Genomic DNA, 17561 nt, shown 5'->3' with positions numbered 1-17561 from the left:
TGAGAGAGACAGTAATGGAATGACATTATTAACATTCATAGAACCTTTTAGCCCATCCATTCATACAGAGAAACCCCTCTCCTCCCTCCGACTGTCCATTCATACACACAGACAGACCAACCCCCATCCATCCATCCATACAGAACAACCAACCCCTATCCCACCATCCATTCATACTGTACATATACATAGAAACTATCTCCTCTCTCCTACCATCTCCGTTCTTGAAGATGATTCCTAAGGAGTCGCCTCCTAGCAGCTTATTGTTGTAAACAATCCACAGCGGCTTCATCTTAGAGTCCATGTACCGACACTTTTCAACACTACCAGATGGAAGGAGAGAGAGAGGGAGGAAGAGAGAGAGACGGGGGGGAAAAAACGGTCAGTATAAAGCCATCAGCTGTGGGAGCAGTCCACCCTGCTCCCAGGTTACCGATTAGGGGCGCCGTTTTTTGGGCGGCCATGGGGGCTGAACTTTAAATTCCTCTGGCTGAATCTCCTTTAGCACTCTGTCTGTCTGCGTTATTGTTCTATAGGTGTTAACGGCGCGTCGCGGCTCTCTCACGGGCACATCTTTGCCCCTTCAGAGCTGCTATTTGACATTCACGAGGGGGCCGACAAGTTGAGCGTGGGGGCTTTGGTCCCTTAGCCCCCACGCTATCGCCGCCTATGTTACCGATCACCCCCCCCCCCCATGTCAAATACATTTACAAAAGGCCCGGGAATCCTAATTGATGGAGCTTTTCCCCAGGGACCCCTTCATGAATGAACGTCTAGAACAGGGTCTGTAGCTCCGTCTGTCAGTATGTACTGTTACTGTATACTTTATATGTCTGTGACTGTCCCCTCAAAAATAGACCAATCACATCTCTTGTCATTATGTCTATGACTGTACCCAACAGTAAGAAATGCCCGGTGAAGTAAAAGTGACAACTCACGAAGAGCACGAAAGCTAAATCGTGGTCCAAGATCTATGCATGTAAAAAAAGTTGAAATACTGCATTGCAGTTGTATGCTTCCATCAACCAGTCCCCGTTGTTAATGGTGTCTGTCCAGACTCTCACAGTAGTGAAGACTTTGAAGGAATGTAATGAATGTGCTTGAGGTCACGGTCACCTTGACCTTTGACCACCTACTTCTAATCAGTTCATCCTTGAGTCCAAGTGGACGTTCACGAGGTTAGGAACATAAGTCTGCATGTAGTTGGTACGTATGGACAACCCGAAAACATACAGTAATAAGCCTTCAGGCATGGCTGTCCACTGGCAGAGGCTCAACCTTATTTTTAAGACTGTCACCACCACACTAGGATATGCCCACAAAATTGTGATTGGTTTGGCTTCGTTCACAAACTGAACATTCAGTGACCATCTACAGCTAAGGACTGGACAATGAGGAAGAGCTGTTATTAGACTCTATGTTAACCCATTAAGACCTGGAACTGTGTCATTTTTAGATTTGAGCTAAAAAGCATTATTTTACACTTTGAGCTATTCAAAAATAGCAGATATACAAGCTCATAGCGCGGCACCGAGTGCCGCGCTACGAGCTTGTAGATCTGCTATTTTTAGTAGATCTACAAATTAGTAGATCTGCTAATTTGTGCAAATCTTAGAATATGTATATTTTTAAAGCAAACATTTATAACTCAAATCTTTGCTTCTGGGGGGTCCCTGGAACAAGATATTTTGATGGGGGTCGGCGGCCAAATACATATAATTTTGGGGGTCCCTGACATGAAAAAGATTGAGCACCACTGATATAGAAACAAACGTTTTTCAGAAAACTGTTGAGATTTAGGAGACGTGTATAATCGGCTTCAGGTCTCAATGGGTTAAGTCGTTAAAATGCAGCATATAGCTGTGAACCTCTCTATGAAGGGAAGGGTAACAGCACAGAGAGTGAAACCAGTGATGAGAAGAAGCATTCAGGCTTTTGGTAGAACCACAGTTACTAGTAATTTAAACAGCAGTGAAATGACTGTAACTTCTCTATAACGTATTTGATGTTATTTATAGTCCTGTCAGGGACCCCTGGGGATCACATCTTACTTGATGGCGGAGAGGACGACGCTGGGATTGAGAGGGGAGTGGATGTCGGACAGGGTCTCAATGTAGCCAGTCTGCCTCAGACAAGTCATCATGGCTTCCTTCGTCAACATGGCTTCCTTGGTCTTGCTGCGAGCATTCTTAAGGGTTCCCAGCTTTATTAGCTCATTGACCGACTTCAGCTTAGTCAGGGCCTCCGTCTGCAAGGGGCGAGAGAGGAAGAATTGAGACTATAAGGCTCGATTTATTTATCTCATATTAATTTAGGATTTATTTATTTATATATATATATATATATATATATATATATATATATATATATATATATATATATATATATATATATATATATATATATATATATATATATATGTATGTATGTATGTATATATGTATATACATACACACACACACACACACACACACACACACACACACACACACACACACACACACACACACACACACACACACACACACACACACTCTAGGGCTTTCACCAACTAGTCGACTAGTATAACCACTAGTCGACCTTGTTGGTACTAGTCGAATAGTTGAAAAAAAAGTTTTTTTTTTATTTATTTTTGTATGCCATAGTAATGGCCCATCTTACTATTATTATTATCCTCCTGACTTTATTTTTTATCAAAAGGGGGTCAAAAGTATGCCCAATAAAAGCCTATTATTGGGCAATGGGGATCCTTGGAGACACTGCTGTGGTGCTGTGCTGCCAGAAGCGCTTCCCTTAAAACGCCATAAAAATAAGGGCAGGAGGATAATAATAATAGTTATATAGTAGTAGGATGGCATTCAAACAATGCCCCCCCTAAAAAAAATAAAATGTAATGTTTTAATGTAAATTTCGACTAGTCGACAACCACTGGGTCAAATTAGTCGACCTGTAAAAATCTCTAGTCGTGAAAGCCCTAATACACACATATACATGTACACACATATACCTATACACATATATATAAAGAAACGGTCCGACAATTTCACAAATAATGAAATAAGTGAGATAATAAACAGAAGAAGTTCAGACAAGTACAGACAAGTACAAGAGCTATAGGTACGGGCAAAGGGGAAAATGTATGATAGGTCACAACCCAGTAAGTATGAGAATGAATTAAGTAACTGAATTACATCCAAAATATAATGTGCAGTCTATCACAGTAAATAATTATAAATTACACCTCATTACAGGAGATATTCTGTGCATCACCTTAAAGTCACCTTAAATGCAATTCATTACCTCCTTTAAAATCATTGTTTTGGCCTTTGTGCCCTAAAAATGTACAAAACCAAAAGGCTAAGTGGCTAAATTCCAGGCCTGGTCGTTATTATACTTGAACTAATTTATACCTCATCAAGACATCAAGACAAAGGAAACATGGGTTGTACTGTACATAAGGAGGTGAGACTGTGTTACGAAATGGACTCGTGAGCGTTTTGAAGGTTCACTGCAAATAAGTCAAAGATCCCAGGGATGATCTTATGATTGGCAGGCTAGCTCATTCCTCTGAACAAACAACGTGTCAGCACTGTCACCCTAACCCATATCCCACCCGTGGGGTCAACTCTTCAAAACAGGAAGTGACCCGGTAATGGTCAGTGCTGAAGAGGAAAGCTGGGAGGAAGTGTCCGGCAGAGTGGCTGTCAGAGCCAACACTGTGGAGGTCAAGAGGTCGACCTGTTGTCACTGGGACACACTAAAAATACCATCCATCCAGTCCTGTCAGGACTCAACCAGGTTGTAAACACACAATAGACACTAAACATGCTTGATATATTGGACTGAGAGATAGAATCAGAATCAGAATCAGAAGACTTTATTGCCATGACATGTAGACATGTTAGGAATTTGGTTTGATGCAGTGGAGCGCAGTTTACAACAGGACTGGTGCAAGACAGGACAAGACAGTGCAAACCACATCATAAGCAATCTGGGAACCCATCGCCAACTGAAAAGGAAAAACAGCGACCTCTGCTGTTTGTTCTATCTCAGTTAGCTCTGGGACAATGACGTAACACCCGTGCGCAAGGAAACCGGGGTTTTGGTCTGCCTTCAGCGCATCACTTCCGGTGGTGCGACTATGTTTTCATTCCCACTAACAACATTTCTACACGGAACACTAACACCACTTCTCCCAGAGAACATGGATCGGTTTGGTTATAAGCCCACGTGTTTCTATGATGAAAGAGCAAGTTAAAATGTGAATATCTTTCCGTGGTTTTGTCGGCTCCGCGGACGCTATTGTTAAATTAGTTTCGGTTCGTTTCGAGCGGGGAAGGATCTATGGACACGTGAATCCCGCCCACTACATTTGATTGGGTAAAGCGTGGCCTGCTTCCTGATCTGAAGGCAGTGTGTACATGTTATGACGAACCTTCACGACGGATTCCAACGCAGAGCAGGATCTGTTCTTGAGAGATTACATCGTAAGAGGGAGATGACAGACATGGTCCAATTGGACAGTGGTTTCTAAAGTGGGGGTCCGGGGACCAAATGGAGGCTTACAGGTCTGTAACTCTAAAAACTCTGCAAGTGGCCAAGTGTACATTTTGTCTAGATGGAAGGTCATGGGGTCACCATAATCAGTAGGGTCCATCCTCTGAGGAACTGCACGAGCATGAAGGTGGACAGCAGCCAGTAGTTTTCAAGACGTCTCGTTTAGGACCAAAGTGTTGGACAGACGGGTTGAACCAACCGACCGACGTGCCGCTAGGCTAGCAGGGCTAAAAATCCTATTGCGATGGAAGAGAACTACGGACTCCGTGTGAAAGAGCCTTTAGTCTTGTTAACCCATCAAGACCGGGAACGCATCTGTGTGTCATTTTTAAATATTTCTTTGGCTATTTTTGAAAAATCGTGAACATTTGTGCAAATCGTTGAATATATTATATTTTTAAAGCGAACATTTTTTTTTTTAAATATATTTTTGGGGGCTTTTATGCCTTTATTTGATAGGACACGTAACCCTCTGATTACCAGACCGCCTCTCTACCCACTGTGTGTGTGGGTTGTGTGTGTGTGTGTGTGTGTGTGTGTGTGTGTGTGTGTGTGTGTGTGTGTGTGTGTGTGTGTGTGTGTGTGTGTGTGTGTGTGTGTGTGTGCACATAATGTCCAACCTGTTTCTTTAAGACCTCAATATGAGGGATGCTGCCTCGACAGTAGGCCTCCAGGATGAGGGCGAACTGAACAGTGACGGCCGGCATGTGGATCTCTGACCTGTAGAGGGCAGCAGTGAGAGACGACACCGTGAGAAAGGAAACCACTAAAGCCGACGTCTGTAAAAGTGTGAGACGCCTGGTCTCTTTCACAATCCCACAATTTCTTTCACTTTCTTTCTCGCAAACACACACACACACACACACACACACGTTTGTATTACTATACTTGTGAGGACATCAACGCTTTAGGACAGCCATTTTATGAATGTCATTAAAAAATATATATATTATTTTGCCATTTTTAACAGTAAGCCTAAAGCCGAAAAACAGCAGATCTATAAGCTCACAACGCGTCGCAGCGCGAGCTTATAGATCTGCTGTTTTTCGGTGCATGACACATGGCGCGCAACTAAGTATAAATCATGTTTAACTCTAATTCCAATCCCTAAACCTAACCTCTAAATGTCTAATCCTAACCTTTTGTTTGTCTAATTGTAAACGTATCTCTAAAAATCACACCTGTGTGAAGGTAGCGGCGCCTTTGATACATTTTGTCATCAATAAGTGTTTATAACGTGTTTATAGCCACGTGTCACGTGAAGCTTGACCAATCACTTTGTTGACGTGTCTGACCAATCAGAACGTTGACGCAAAAGCCAGGTATAGCGCCGCTAAAAATATATATTTTTTTAACAATAAAACAACCATTTGTCCTGTGAGGACCAGGAAAACAGTCCTCACAATGTATATTTCTTCAAATTCTACTATACTTGGTCCTCGCAAGTATAGTAATACAAACACACACTAAACACTCACACTCACACACTCACACACACACACTCACCGCAGGTGCCAGAAGAGGAAGTGCCCTATCTTTCGGTTACGCTGGGCCCGGTCTAGGAGGAAGCGGGTGAGGGCACAGTCATAGTAAGGCTCGTAGCGTAACACCTGCACCAGCTGCAAGAGGTACTGAGCCAGCTCCTCGTCACTGGGGAAGGAACACACCAACCATGGTAGTAGGGCTGCAACAGTTCATCCCAACTAATCCATTATAAGAAATAATAGCTAATCAATATTTTAATAAAAATAATCTATTAATAGTCAATCCCTATTTAGGCCAATGTTTTTTTTTTCTTCAATCAGGTAGATCGGCTATTTTCACTGTTTTTGCATGATTCGGTTGTGCAACAAAATATAACCTAATGCTTAAGTGATTAATCGATTCCTTGATACACGAAAATAAGTAATAAAAATAAATAAAAAACTTGTGCTTCTCGATTAACACATTCCATGCCAGCGTTTAATCTCATAATGTACTCACCAGTGCCAGTTTTATTGTTGTTTTTTTGTTTTTTTCACGTCGCCATAGACCTCGTTTAAATCCTTAAGATTGAGCTCTAAACTGTTTGTAAACACAGCGGAGATCCGAACGCGTCGACCAGTGAAAACCCCATGCAAAACGGAATCGCCATCTTGTAGTTAGAACGGTTTATGTTAACAGTGATCAGCGACGAGAAAAACTACAAAGAGAAAATGGCGTTTCAGTGTCCGCTTTAGAATGGAGGCCGATGGGATCGGCAAAAAAAAAAAGGACCACTTTGCGTAGGTCTATGCGATTGGCACGTGGCAGCTTTAAATAGGTTCGCGTAGGTCTACGCGATTGGCACTCAATGTGTTAATCGTAAATGTAATCGACTAAAATAACAGAAGAAATCGATATTTGGAGCCCTATATTGCGAGACTTAAAAGAATCTGGGCATCTTATATGAAATGGTGAAAATCTAGACAACACCAGTACAGAGTAGAACAGGCATTCTAGTTGTGAACACATCACTGTTTCAAGAAGGATGCTTAACCACATGAACCCTAGCTTCCCGTCCCTATTCTGGGGTCAGCTATTGTCATTAAAGAGATTTAGTGTAGAGGGAAGAAAGTAGGGGGCCAAGTATATAACCCTAGAAGACCCCAGTCAACAAAGGGGTTTAACAAACTTTAACGCAAATACCGGTAAGTGCACATATTTTCAACAGTATGCAAGTGTGTCTCTGCGTATTGCATGCGTGTGTCTGTACATGTGCGCTTTACCTCATATCCCTCAGGCAGCCCACAGCGTACTCTCGTACGTACTGGTCGGGGTAGTTGAAGTCCAGCAGCTCCAGAGCGTCTCTGGGACTGAGCTTAGGCCAGATCTGGAGTAGAGCCTGGAGCTGAGAGACACCAACACAAAGACACCGATCAACTGAGAGACACAGGTTTTGTTCCAGTAAAGGAAGGGACTATACAGGACAGGTACAGTGCTGCCTAGACTCTAGGCCCTTGGTTCTCAAAGTGGGGTCCGGGGACCCCCAGGGGTCCTTGAGGGAGTTCCAGGGGGTCCCCAGCTAAATGATAGATTAGGAACCAAATGGGTCTGTAACTCTGAGAGTGTACAAATGGAACCAAATGGACCCTAACGGGCCCATTTGGTTCCATTTGTACACTCTCAGAGTTAAAATAACATTGATTTTACAATTGGGGTCCCAGAGATAGAAATGCCATTAAATGGGGGTCCGTAGCCTAATGCATGTCAAACTGGGGGTCCTTGAAATTAAAATGGTTGAGAATCACTGCTAGAGCCATAAAAAATCTTCTCTTATGGGAGTCCCTGGCATATCTTTTCAAATGGTGGTCCGCGGGCTAATAAGTGTCAATTTGGGGGTCCTTGACATGAAAAAGTTTGAGAACCACTGCTCTAGGCAACACCATTATAGGCAATATTTTTTTTATTTGAATGAGCTTTTTTTCACACAAAATTTAAAAAGCACCAAACATAGCCGATCTACATGCATATCACCTCTAATTAAACCTTTAATTAACTAATTAAATAGCCCACACTTTCACTTTAGGCATTTATTGATGATCTCACAAACAATAATGCGCTATATATGTTTTTTATATTTAAATTGTGGAGGAAACATCTCTCTCCCTCTCTCTGTCTGTCTCTCTCTCTCGTTGACTGTCCCTCTTCACTCCCTCGAGTTGGTGCTGCCGTCTTATCATGGATTGGCAATCCATGACATGCATGGATGTGCACGCGCACACACACACACACACACACACAAAAGCTGCCGAGTGTCAACAGCGTATCTGCGTATGCATATCAATGGTCCATTGTGTGATCTAAGTAGTATAGGTGTAGACACTGTGGATTGCTAAAAGCCAATGGACGAGCTCTATCAAATGAAAATAAATACATCTGGCCCCGCGTGACGGCCGCATGATGCGGGTGCTCTGCATTTCTCCAAGGTGCCCGCGCGATGAGGAACCCACAGGATCGGCGCCACTGCTGCCTAATATAAGGGTTCAAATCTCGTTGCGGGCAGCGATACGAAAACTTTGGTATAGAGCATGTTATAGACCATTGGTTCTCAAAGTGGGGTCCGGGGACCGCCAGGGGTACATGAGGGGGTTCCAGGGGGTCCCCAGCTAGATGATGGACAGGAACCAAATGGACCCTTATGGGTCTGTAACTCTGAGAGTGTACAAATGGAACCAAATGGACCCTAACGGGTCCATTTGGTTCCATTTGTACACTCTCAGAGTTAAATTAACATTGATTTTACAATGTGAATTGGGGTCCCAGAGGTATAAATGCCATTAAATGGGGGTCCGTAGCCTAATGCATGTCAAACTGGGGGTCCTTGAAATTAAAATGGTTGAGAATCACTGCTAGAGAGCCGTAAAAACCTTCTCTTATTGGGGTCCCTGGCTTATCTTTTCAAATGGGGGTCCGCGGGGTAATAAGTGTCAATTAGGGGGTCCCTGACATGAAAAAGTTTGAGAACCACTGTTATAGACCATATTCACACGGTGGCCATTTTGCTATTAAGTTAATGAAATGCCACCCCATTGCCACCTCGTTTTTGTCAGTGCAAAGTGCCAACATGGCCGCCATGTGAATATGGTCTATAGAGTCTGGCTTGCGGTATGTTTTGGTACACAGCCCTGTACTATAACCCCACATCTAACCTGCGCCATGTCTTCATGTTTGCTCCATTTGACAGAGAGCAGCAGCTTGGGCAGGGATTGGGGAAAGTTCTCGCGGCAGTCGTAGCGTAGTGTCCAGATCAGGTCCTTCTCGTTCTCGCACAGCTGGGACAGCGGGTCTCGCTCCATGATCTCCTTCAGCTCAATGTGAAACTTCTTGCCTCCACGACCCTGAGATGAGGGGCAGACGAGGAAGAAGAAGGAACACATGGTGAGAGGACATTAAGCACAGTATTCAAGTGAGCGGCACAAACCCTAATAGACAAACAACAGCGCAAAATAAGTATAGCAAGTGCTGAAAAGTAACTAGGCTAACAGCCAGGTACACATCAGACCTAGCCTCTGTCTAAATAGCAAAAATGGCATCTGTGGACAGGCAAACAGCATGCAATTATCTAAATAACGTATATAGGACATGTGATCAACTAATCAACAAACACCCAGAGCTAGGAGGTGAGCTGGAGACCGAAAAGGTGAGTTTTCAGACTGCAGCGGATAGGGAGTGAGTCTGCAGTCCTGAATGTGTGTGGGGGCGTCAGGAGGAAGGAGAGTCTAGGTCCATGGTTCTCAAAGTGGGGTCCGGGGACCCCCAGAGGTACTTGAGGGGGTTCCAGGGGGGTACCCAGCTAAATGATGGACAGGAACCAAATGGACCCTTATGGGTCTGTAACTCTGAGTGTACAAATGGAACCAAATGGACCCTAACGGGTCCATTTGGTTCCATTTGTACACTCTCAGAGTTAAATTAACATTGATTTTACAATATGAATTGGGGTCCCAGAGATATGAATGTCATTAAATGGGGGTCCGTAGCCCTAATGCATGTTAAACTGGGGGTCCTTGAAATTAAAATGGTTGAGAATCACTGCAAGAGAGCTGCAAAAATCTTCTCTTATTGGGGTCCCTGGCATATCTTTTCAAATGGGGGTCCGTGGGTTAATAATTGTCAATTTAGGGGTCCTTGACATGAAAAAGTTTGAGAACCACTGGTCTAGGTCACTTAGTTAGAGCATTGGCCAGGGAGTCGTAGGGAAGGGATGGACATAATGTCCTGTGCTTAATTGTCTACGGCAGGGGTTTTCAACCTCTTCAGGCTGCGACCCCCCTAAGATAATCATTTTTGAACTGGGGACCCCCCCACCCTGACAAGCACTTCGAATTGTTAGAATCGGTTCCACAGATAATTTTTTTTTTACAATTTGGCCAATGTTTGACCAGCTTTTATAGTATTGTTTGTTGATGATTTTTGATGCAGTGATTAACTTCTTTTTTTCCTTTAAAAAGTCCTTACATTTTTTCTTCACTGTCATCTGGGGACCCCCCCAAAAATCATGTGGGGACCCCCCTGGGGTTCCTGACCCTAAGGTAGAAATGGTGTAAGGGCGGATCATGCCCTGTAGGTAGGGGGGGGGGGGGGGGGGGGGGTGTCATGCCTCCTTGGTCCCTTCATGATCACCAGTGGTTTGAATTGGATGCGGGCAGCAACTGGGAGCCAGTGAGAGGAGTGTAGTCTTGGGAGCCGTGAAAATATTGGGTGGTTGAAGACCAGACGTGCTACGGCATTCTGGATCAGCTGTAGGGGGTTTTGAGTGAGCAAGCTGGCAAACTGGCAAGTTGCAGTAGTCAAGTCTGGACATGACTGAGGCTTGTACAACCCATGAAGACCTGGAACGCGTCTGTGTCTCTTTTCGATTTGAGCTATAAGGCATTATTTTACACTTTGGCTATTCAAAAATAGCAGATCTACAAGCTCGTAGCGCGGCACCGAGTGCCGCGCTACGAGCTTGTAGATCTGCTATTTTTGAAAAATCATGAAAATGCGTGCAAATCTTTGAATACATATTGTTTAAAGCGAACATTTTTAACTCAAATCTTTGCTTCTGGGGGTCCCTGGAACAAGATATTTTGAGATGGGGGTCGGCGGCCAAATACATATAATTTTGGGGGTCCTTCACATGAAAAAGTTTGAGCACCACTGATATAGCAACATATGTTTTTTTCAGAATACTGTTGGGATTTAGAAGACATTTGTAGAATCGGCTTCAGGTCTTAATGTTATAAGGAGCTTGGTAGACTCCTTAGCGAGGAAGGGTCTGATCCTTCAGACGTTGCACAGGGCAAACCTACAGGAGCAACTAGCAAGTGATCGCCGCAACGTGTGCTTTGAAGGACAGCCAGGGTCATTCCCATGTTCTCTGCATTTTGAGCAGAAGTCACCAGGGTGCTGCTGTCCATGGAAAGATCCTGCAGGAGGAAAGACTTCCCAGGGCAGGAAAGAAGCACCGTTTGGCCACTAGATGGCAGCAGAGTATGAAAAAAAGTCATTGACAAATCCGCACTGCTTCCCTATAAGAAAGCCAAGAGATCCATTGATTATATCACTTTAAGGATTTGATACCAAAAATGATGACATTGCCTTGAAAATACAAGGATATCACTGTAAATATTCTGACTAGATAAATGGGACATCAGGAGGGACACATGGTTCAAGCTCCTTTGATAGAAATGTCTTCTTAACCCATTAAGACCTGGAACTCTGTCATTTTTAGATTTGAGCTAAACAGCATTAATTTACACGTTGGGCTATTCAAAAATAGCAGATCTACAAGCTCATAGCGCGGCACCGAGTGCCGCGCTACGAGCTTGTAGATCTGCTATTTTTGAAAAATCGTGAAAATGTGTGCAAATCTTTGAATATATATATTTTTAAAGCAAACATTTTTTAACTCAAATCTTTGCTTCTGGGGGTCCCTGGAACAAAACATTTTGATGGGGGTCCGCGGCCAAATACATATAATTTTGGGGGTCCTTGACATGAAAAAGATTGAGCACCACTGATATAGAAACATAGGTTTTTCAGAATACTGTTGAGATTTAGGAGACATGTAGAATCGGCTTCAGGTCTCAATGGGTAACACAGCTTCTGGACAATAACCGAGTCAACAAAAGGCACCAGGACAGCCTCAGTGCACCATAGCCTTGTTCATTCCCAACTAAGACATTCTATCAGGTAGTGTTTTTTTCCACAATGCTGAAAGAAATACTTCTGTCTCTCAAGGCACTGATCTCTGTGAATCTCCCACTACATCTGACCTGAGATCTGGTGACTGTCATGACATAGCACATCATTATCAGGCTGATCAGTCCATTCAGTGACATCCGGTGCTGTATGGATTGGAGACAGTGTGTGTGTGTGTGTGCGTGTGTGTGTGTGTGTGTGTGTGTGTGTGTGTGTGTGTGTGTGTGTGTGTGTGTGTGTGTGTGTGTGTGTGTGTGTGTGTGTGTGTGTGTGTGTGTGTGTGTGTGTGTGTGTGTGTGTGTGTGTGTGTGTGTGTGTGTGTGTGTGTGTGTGTGTGTGTGTGTGTGTGTGTGTGTGTGTGGGAGAGAGAGAGAGATTCCACTATGTATGTGTAGATCTGCTATTTTCGCTATTTGTTGTATGATGTATAAGTATAAAGGGCTTAAAGTGGGCTAAGTGGCTTATAACATCTACTGACGTACAACCATGTGTGCATCCCTCAAAATGGGTCAAAGATGACTCATCTGACCACATGACGTTACACTCCTCAGTAGGTCACCGGCTGTATTCTTTGACCCACTTCATTTGCAGCGGTACAGCCAACAGACGGTATCCTACTCTGTGAAGCTCCTGTTTAACCGTTCGTGATTAAACGGCCTGACATTGACATTTGCGGTATAGCCGCTGATCCCATTTTCCTTGAATTTCCATCCAATGTACGGATGTCACGGTCAACCAGTGTGAACTTTCTTCCATAGTTTTCATTGATTCCATGCCAACATCAACCGTTAGTCACCACTCCTCATGGGAGGGACACCAGCAAGTAGAACGGTCTACAGTCTTTATACTTTGTTGAGCACTTTGTATACTTTGATACCCCCAGGACTCTTTTACTACGCCTTGTGAGGTTGTCGCTCTACACTGAATATCTTCGCAGAAAATAGGCAATCTACAAGCCCACAGCGTGTCGCAATGTGACGCATTGTGAACTTGTAGATCTGCCATTTTTGCCGAATGTTGACCCGCAGAATAGGGACAATAGGGTCCAAGTGGTTCTGAACAACAGCAAACAGCCCATATATACTTTGCCTCGTTCACTCGCAGTAACTTGTACTGTATTTCCCCATGCTGCATTAGCATCTCTGCATGCTTCATCTTGAAACACACACACACACACACACACACACACACACACACACACACACACACACACACACACACACACACACACACACACACACACACACACACACACACACACACACACACACACACACACACACACACACACACACACACACACAGTTGCTCTCGACAGCAATTTGTGCTCTAGCAGAAATACATAGTTCTCACAAGCTCTACCCCATGTTAGGGGCATGTACTGACAAGCGCTGCACATCACTGGGAATTACATAACTCACCCAGTCAACCCGCCCTGTGTAGCTTTTGGATAGGTGGGGGCAACAAGAACAAGATACGGAACAACTGATTACAAATGCTGGTTTTGAGGCAGGGGAGATGCTAGGGGAGATGCTTTGATGCTACACCCTACGCCGGAGTCACAGAAATGGGTGTTCAAATGACTGTGACTTCAAAAAGAACTAAAAAAACAACAACTGATCTGCAAATACATTTTCTAACTGATGTCACAGAAAGAAATGCTGTGTATCTAGTAACTCATAGGCATGTGAGAAAGACAGTGTGTCAAGTGTGCGTGTGACAGTGTGTCAAGTGTGCGTGTGCGTGCAGGCGGGCGTGTGTGTGTCAGAAAATGTGTGGCTAACCATGCTGGAAGACTGGAAGAATGAGATCACACTCAGCAAGAAGATTATTTTAACACATTTTGTTAACACTGAAATTAGCACTGCACTGCACATTTTATGGGAGGGACAATAACAATTACCTTGACCTTGGCCGCAGAATGCTGAAACACAAACTCGTTCAAGCTATCTTGCCACTGAACCCCTGCATACAATTCAATTCAAATCGGACCCCAAATGAAGGTGGCAGAACGAAGACGGACGACCGGGCGAAGGGCATACTAATAGAACAGTGATTCCCAAACATTTTAGCTCAAGACCCAAAAGAGAAATTAGACGGCCCGGGACCCTCATCTTCGCTCAGTAACTTTAAACATAGATTGAGGGCCAGCCTGATGAATCAAGCCTCTCCACTTGCTTCTACCATATAATGTAGCCCTACTTCTGCAGACACGCACACACACACACAAAGACACCCACACATTCAAGTGCACACACGGTACTCAGTGTTTGTCGTGTCTTATGTTTGATTACTATGTTTAACTTACTACTTGTTTATTATTTCTGGTGAGAACCTTGTATAAGCCCAATACGGGTTTCCTTTCTCACAGGACCGGCCCTAGGACTTTGGTGGCCCTAAGCAAGATTGTTTGTGGCCTCAAAACACTCCCAGCACAACCTCCCAATCACACGCACACACACACGCACACGCGCCCACACGCACGCACGCACACAAGAATAGTTAAAGCTTGCGTTTTTTTTGTTAATGTAAATATCAGGAGCATTTTTAGGGTCAGACCTTTAGGGGTGCCTTGCCCCTAATGCCTAATTCATGCCTAATTGTAGAGTAATTTTCAGTAAGTGATTAATCGATTAATTGTCCATAAATGTGCTGTAAATATTCCAGACAAATATTATACTCTTAACTCCACTACGTTTACTCCATTACGTTGTCATTACTTTTAAGTATAGTATCAGCTGTTATCAGCTGAAACTCCAAAAGTGTACTTACTGTGACTGTCAACCAGGCTTATAATTCTCACCTGTGATTTGAAGCCTTTTGTACCTGTCACAGTCACAGTCACAGTCACTTTTTTACCTTGTAAACCTGTGATGTGACAATAAACCTGATTCTGAGTCACAGGTATACAACATCGGATCACACCTTTTGATTGCCTGCGAGTTTGGCCTTTCTTCCTGCTCCTGCAGAAACCATTGAAACCTCGATCACAATCATCACAGAGTGTGATGCCCAATTTACTTCCCTATAAGACATCTCCTCAATCCTGCTAGTTCCCTCTGTCTAGTGCCAGGACGGTGTGTTCTTCATTGGAAATGTATAAAGCTGATCTGCCATCACCAGAAATGACTGAATAGGAGCAGATATCACAGGTTTCTCAAGAATTGTGATCTTCTGAGGTGCCAACGTTCACAGGTTTCTCAATTAGTCTGAACAATTTCTGTGACTATGACGGGCTCCCCGGCCCCCATAGTGGTTGTGGCCCTTAGCAACCGCATAGACTGCTTATGCCAGTGGCCGGCACCTGCTTTCTCACCTGCCCTCATTTCTGTGTCTGTGTCAAAACTAAACCAAAACAAAAACAGAACGACGACCTGAATACAAACAACGAATGCAAATGTTTGGTGGTTCTCTGGGCCACATTACAATCAAAGGTCATCTGCATCTCCACTTAAGTAGGGTGTGTCACAGTTATTATCCAGTGTTAAATCATATAAGATCTTGTATAGTATGCACGTGACCAACTATCACGTCTCATAATCTAGACTTCACCAGTATTTATGCGCACAGGTTTGCATCATGTTGTATCCTTGAAACCAGTAATCAAAAAATAAAAAAAATAATTCAAGGACCCACAGTTTGGTATGGTCTATGTCGGATGGAAACCTCATATGTCCAAAACAGTAACTTTTCAGGATTCAAATTTAACCCATTGATACCTGGAACGCTTCTGTGTCACTTCAGATGTCTTTGGCTATTCAAAAATAGCAGATATACAAGCTCATAGCGCGGCACCGAGTGCCGCGCTATGAGCTTGTAGATCTGCTATTTTTGAAAAATCGTGAAAATATTTTTTTTTGTTTTGTATATTTTTTTCGAAAAACTGTTAGGATTTAGATTTTTTTAAAGAATCGCCTCAGGTCTTAATGGGTTAAAGATAGCAAAAGTAACAGATCCACAGCGCCGCGTTTGGAGCTTGTGGATCTGCTACTTTTGATGCTTTTGTGTGACGCTGAAGTGCCATCAAGTAGGACGTTCCTTTATGAAAAAAAACCCACTAAAAGTTAGAATAAGGAGATAAGAGGTTTCTGCCCGACGACAGTAACGATATGCATTAGGCCACAGACCGCCACTTTATACCAAATGGAACCATTTGGTACAATTTGGTTTCTATATTCGGAAACTCTCAGAGTTACAGACCCATAAGGGTCCATTGTGGACCCCTGGTCATCCCCAGACTAGACATGGAGAACTAGTGCTTTAAACTCACCATTGACACGCAGTCACTGGCTCTGGCGATCTCTGCGGCTTTTTCCAGGATCTGCAATGAACACAGACAGACGGACGGACAGAGAAACAGAAGAGCAGGCTGAGCATTCTGTGCCCTTTTCTGCTGACTCTCACCACTTTGTCTCCGTCAGAAGTTACCATTAAAGGAGAATTCCGTTCATTTTAAGTGTTATGTTTGATGTGCGTCAAATCACTTACCAACGTAGAAATGAAAATCGCGTGACTCCACTGATCCCCCTATCGACCCCCACCGTTGGCATGATAGTAGGATGCTGGATAGCCCAAATTCGCCTATTTTAACAAATGCAAAGTCTGTTTTTTTGCTTCTAGTACTCATTGTTGAGTCCCATGATAATGTAACAGGCGCTAAAACTCCGAGAAGCTAACGGCTAATAACAGAACGAGCTAATGCTGGGGCTGCTTATCTCTCTGCATGGCAGCCCCAGGTTGCCAGGTCGGGAGAGAAACCGGCAACCAGCATTAGCTCGTTCTGTTATTAGCCGTTAGCTTCTCGGAGTTTTAGCGCCTGTTACATTATCATGGGACTCAACAATGAGTACTAGAAGCAAAAAAACAGACTTTGCATTTGTTAAAATAGGCGAATTTGGGCTATCCAGCATCCTACTATCATGCCAACGGTGGGGGTCGATAGGGGGATCAGTGGAGTCACGCGATTTTCATTTCTACGTTGGTAAGTGATTTGACGCACATCAAACATAACACTTAAAATGAACGGAATTCTCCTTTAAGAGGTAAACCTGACCTTCACACTCAAACTGATTAAGGAATCGATGCTGTGGCTGTATCAGTGCGACTGAAGGAATTACTGTAGATTCGAACGTCTTTGGAACATGCGCCTGTATGAGTATTATGCATCTAATTGAACTGCATACATCTGTGTGTGCGCGTACTTGTAATACTATACAAGTGACGGCCAAATGTCCCCATAAGTATAGTAGAATTCAAGAAAATGATATACAATGAGGAATCGTTTTTAGGGGTTAGGA

The 17561-nt window shown here is 43.6% G+C and overlaps 1 protein-coding gene across 5 annotated transcripts in view; it reads right to left on the bottom strand.

Annotated features, from left to right (window-relative positions):
- The window catches only part of pik3cb (phosphatidylinositol-4,5-bisphosphate 3-kinase, catalytic subunit beta), a 120672-nt gene that overhangs the window by 14600 nt on the left and 88511 nt on the right, over positions 1-17561 (bottom strand). For all 5 annotated transcript variants that reach the window (XR_014601373.1, XM_084065442.1, XM_084065443.1 and 2 more), the window contains 7 exons: positions 16535-16585; positions 9228-9416; positions 7305-7426; positions 6064-6207; positions 5178-5277; positions 2052-2248; positions 214-323 (listed from right to left, as the gene is read on the bottom strand). Coding sequence is in view for 4 of the 5 variants with exons in the window: in XM_084065442.1 (XP_083921568.1) it covers positions 214-323; positions 2052-2248; positions 5178-5277; positions 6064-6207; positions 7305-7426; positions 9228-9416; positions 16535-16585 (913 nt within the window). In the remaining variant the exon portion in view is untranslated. The remainder of the gene's footprint in view (positions 1-213; positions 324-2051; positions 2249-5177; positions 5278-6063; positions 6208-7304; positions 7427-9227; positions 9417-16534; positions 16586-17561) is intronic.

The sequence above is a fragment of the Gymnoscopelus microlampas genome (assembly GCF_963454915.1).
Source record: "Gymnoscopelus microlampas genome assembly, chromosome: 8".
Classification (NCBI taxonomy): domain Eukaryota; kingdom Metazoa; phylum Chordata; class Actinopteri; order Myctophiformes; family Myctophidae; genus Gymnoscopelus; species Gymnoscopelus microlampas.
This window is presented reverse-complemented; position numbering and strand designations above follow the sequence as displayed.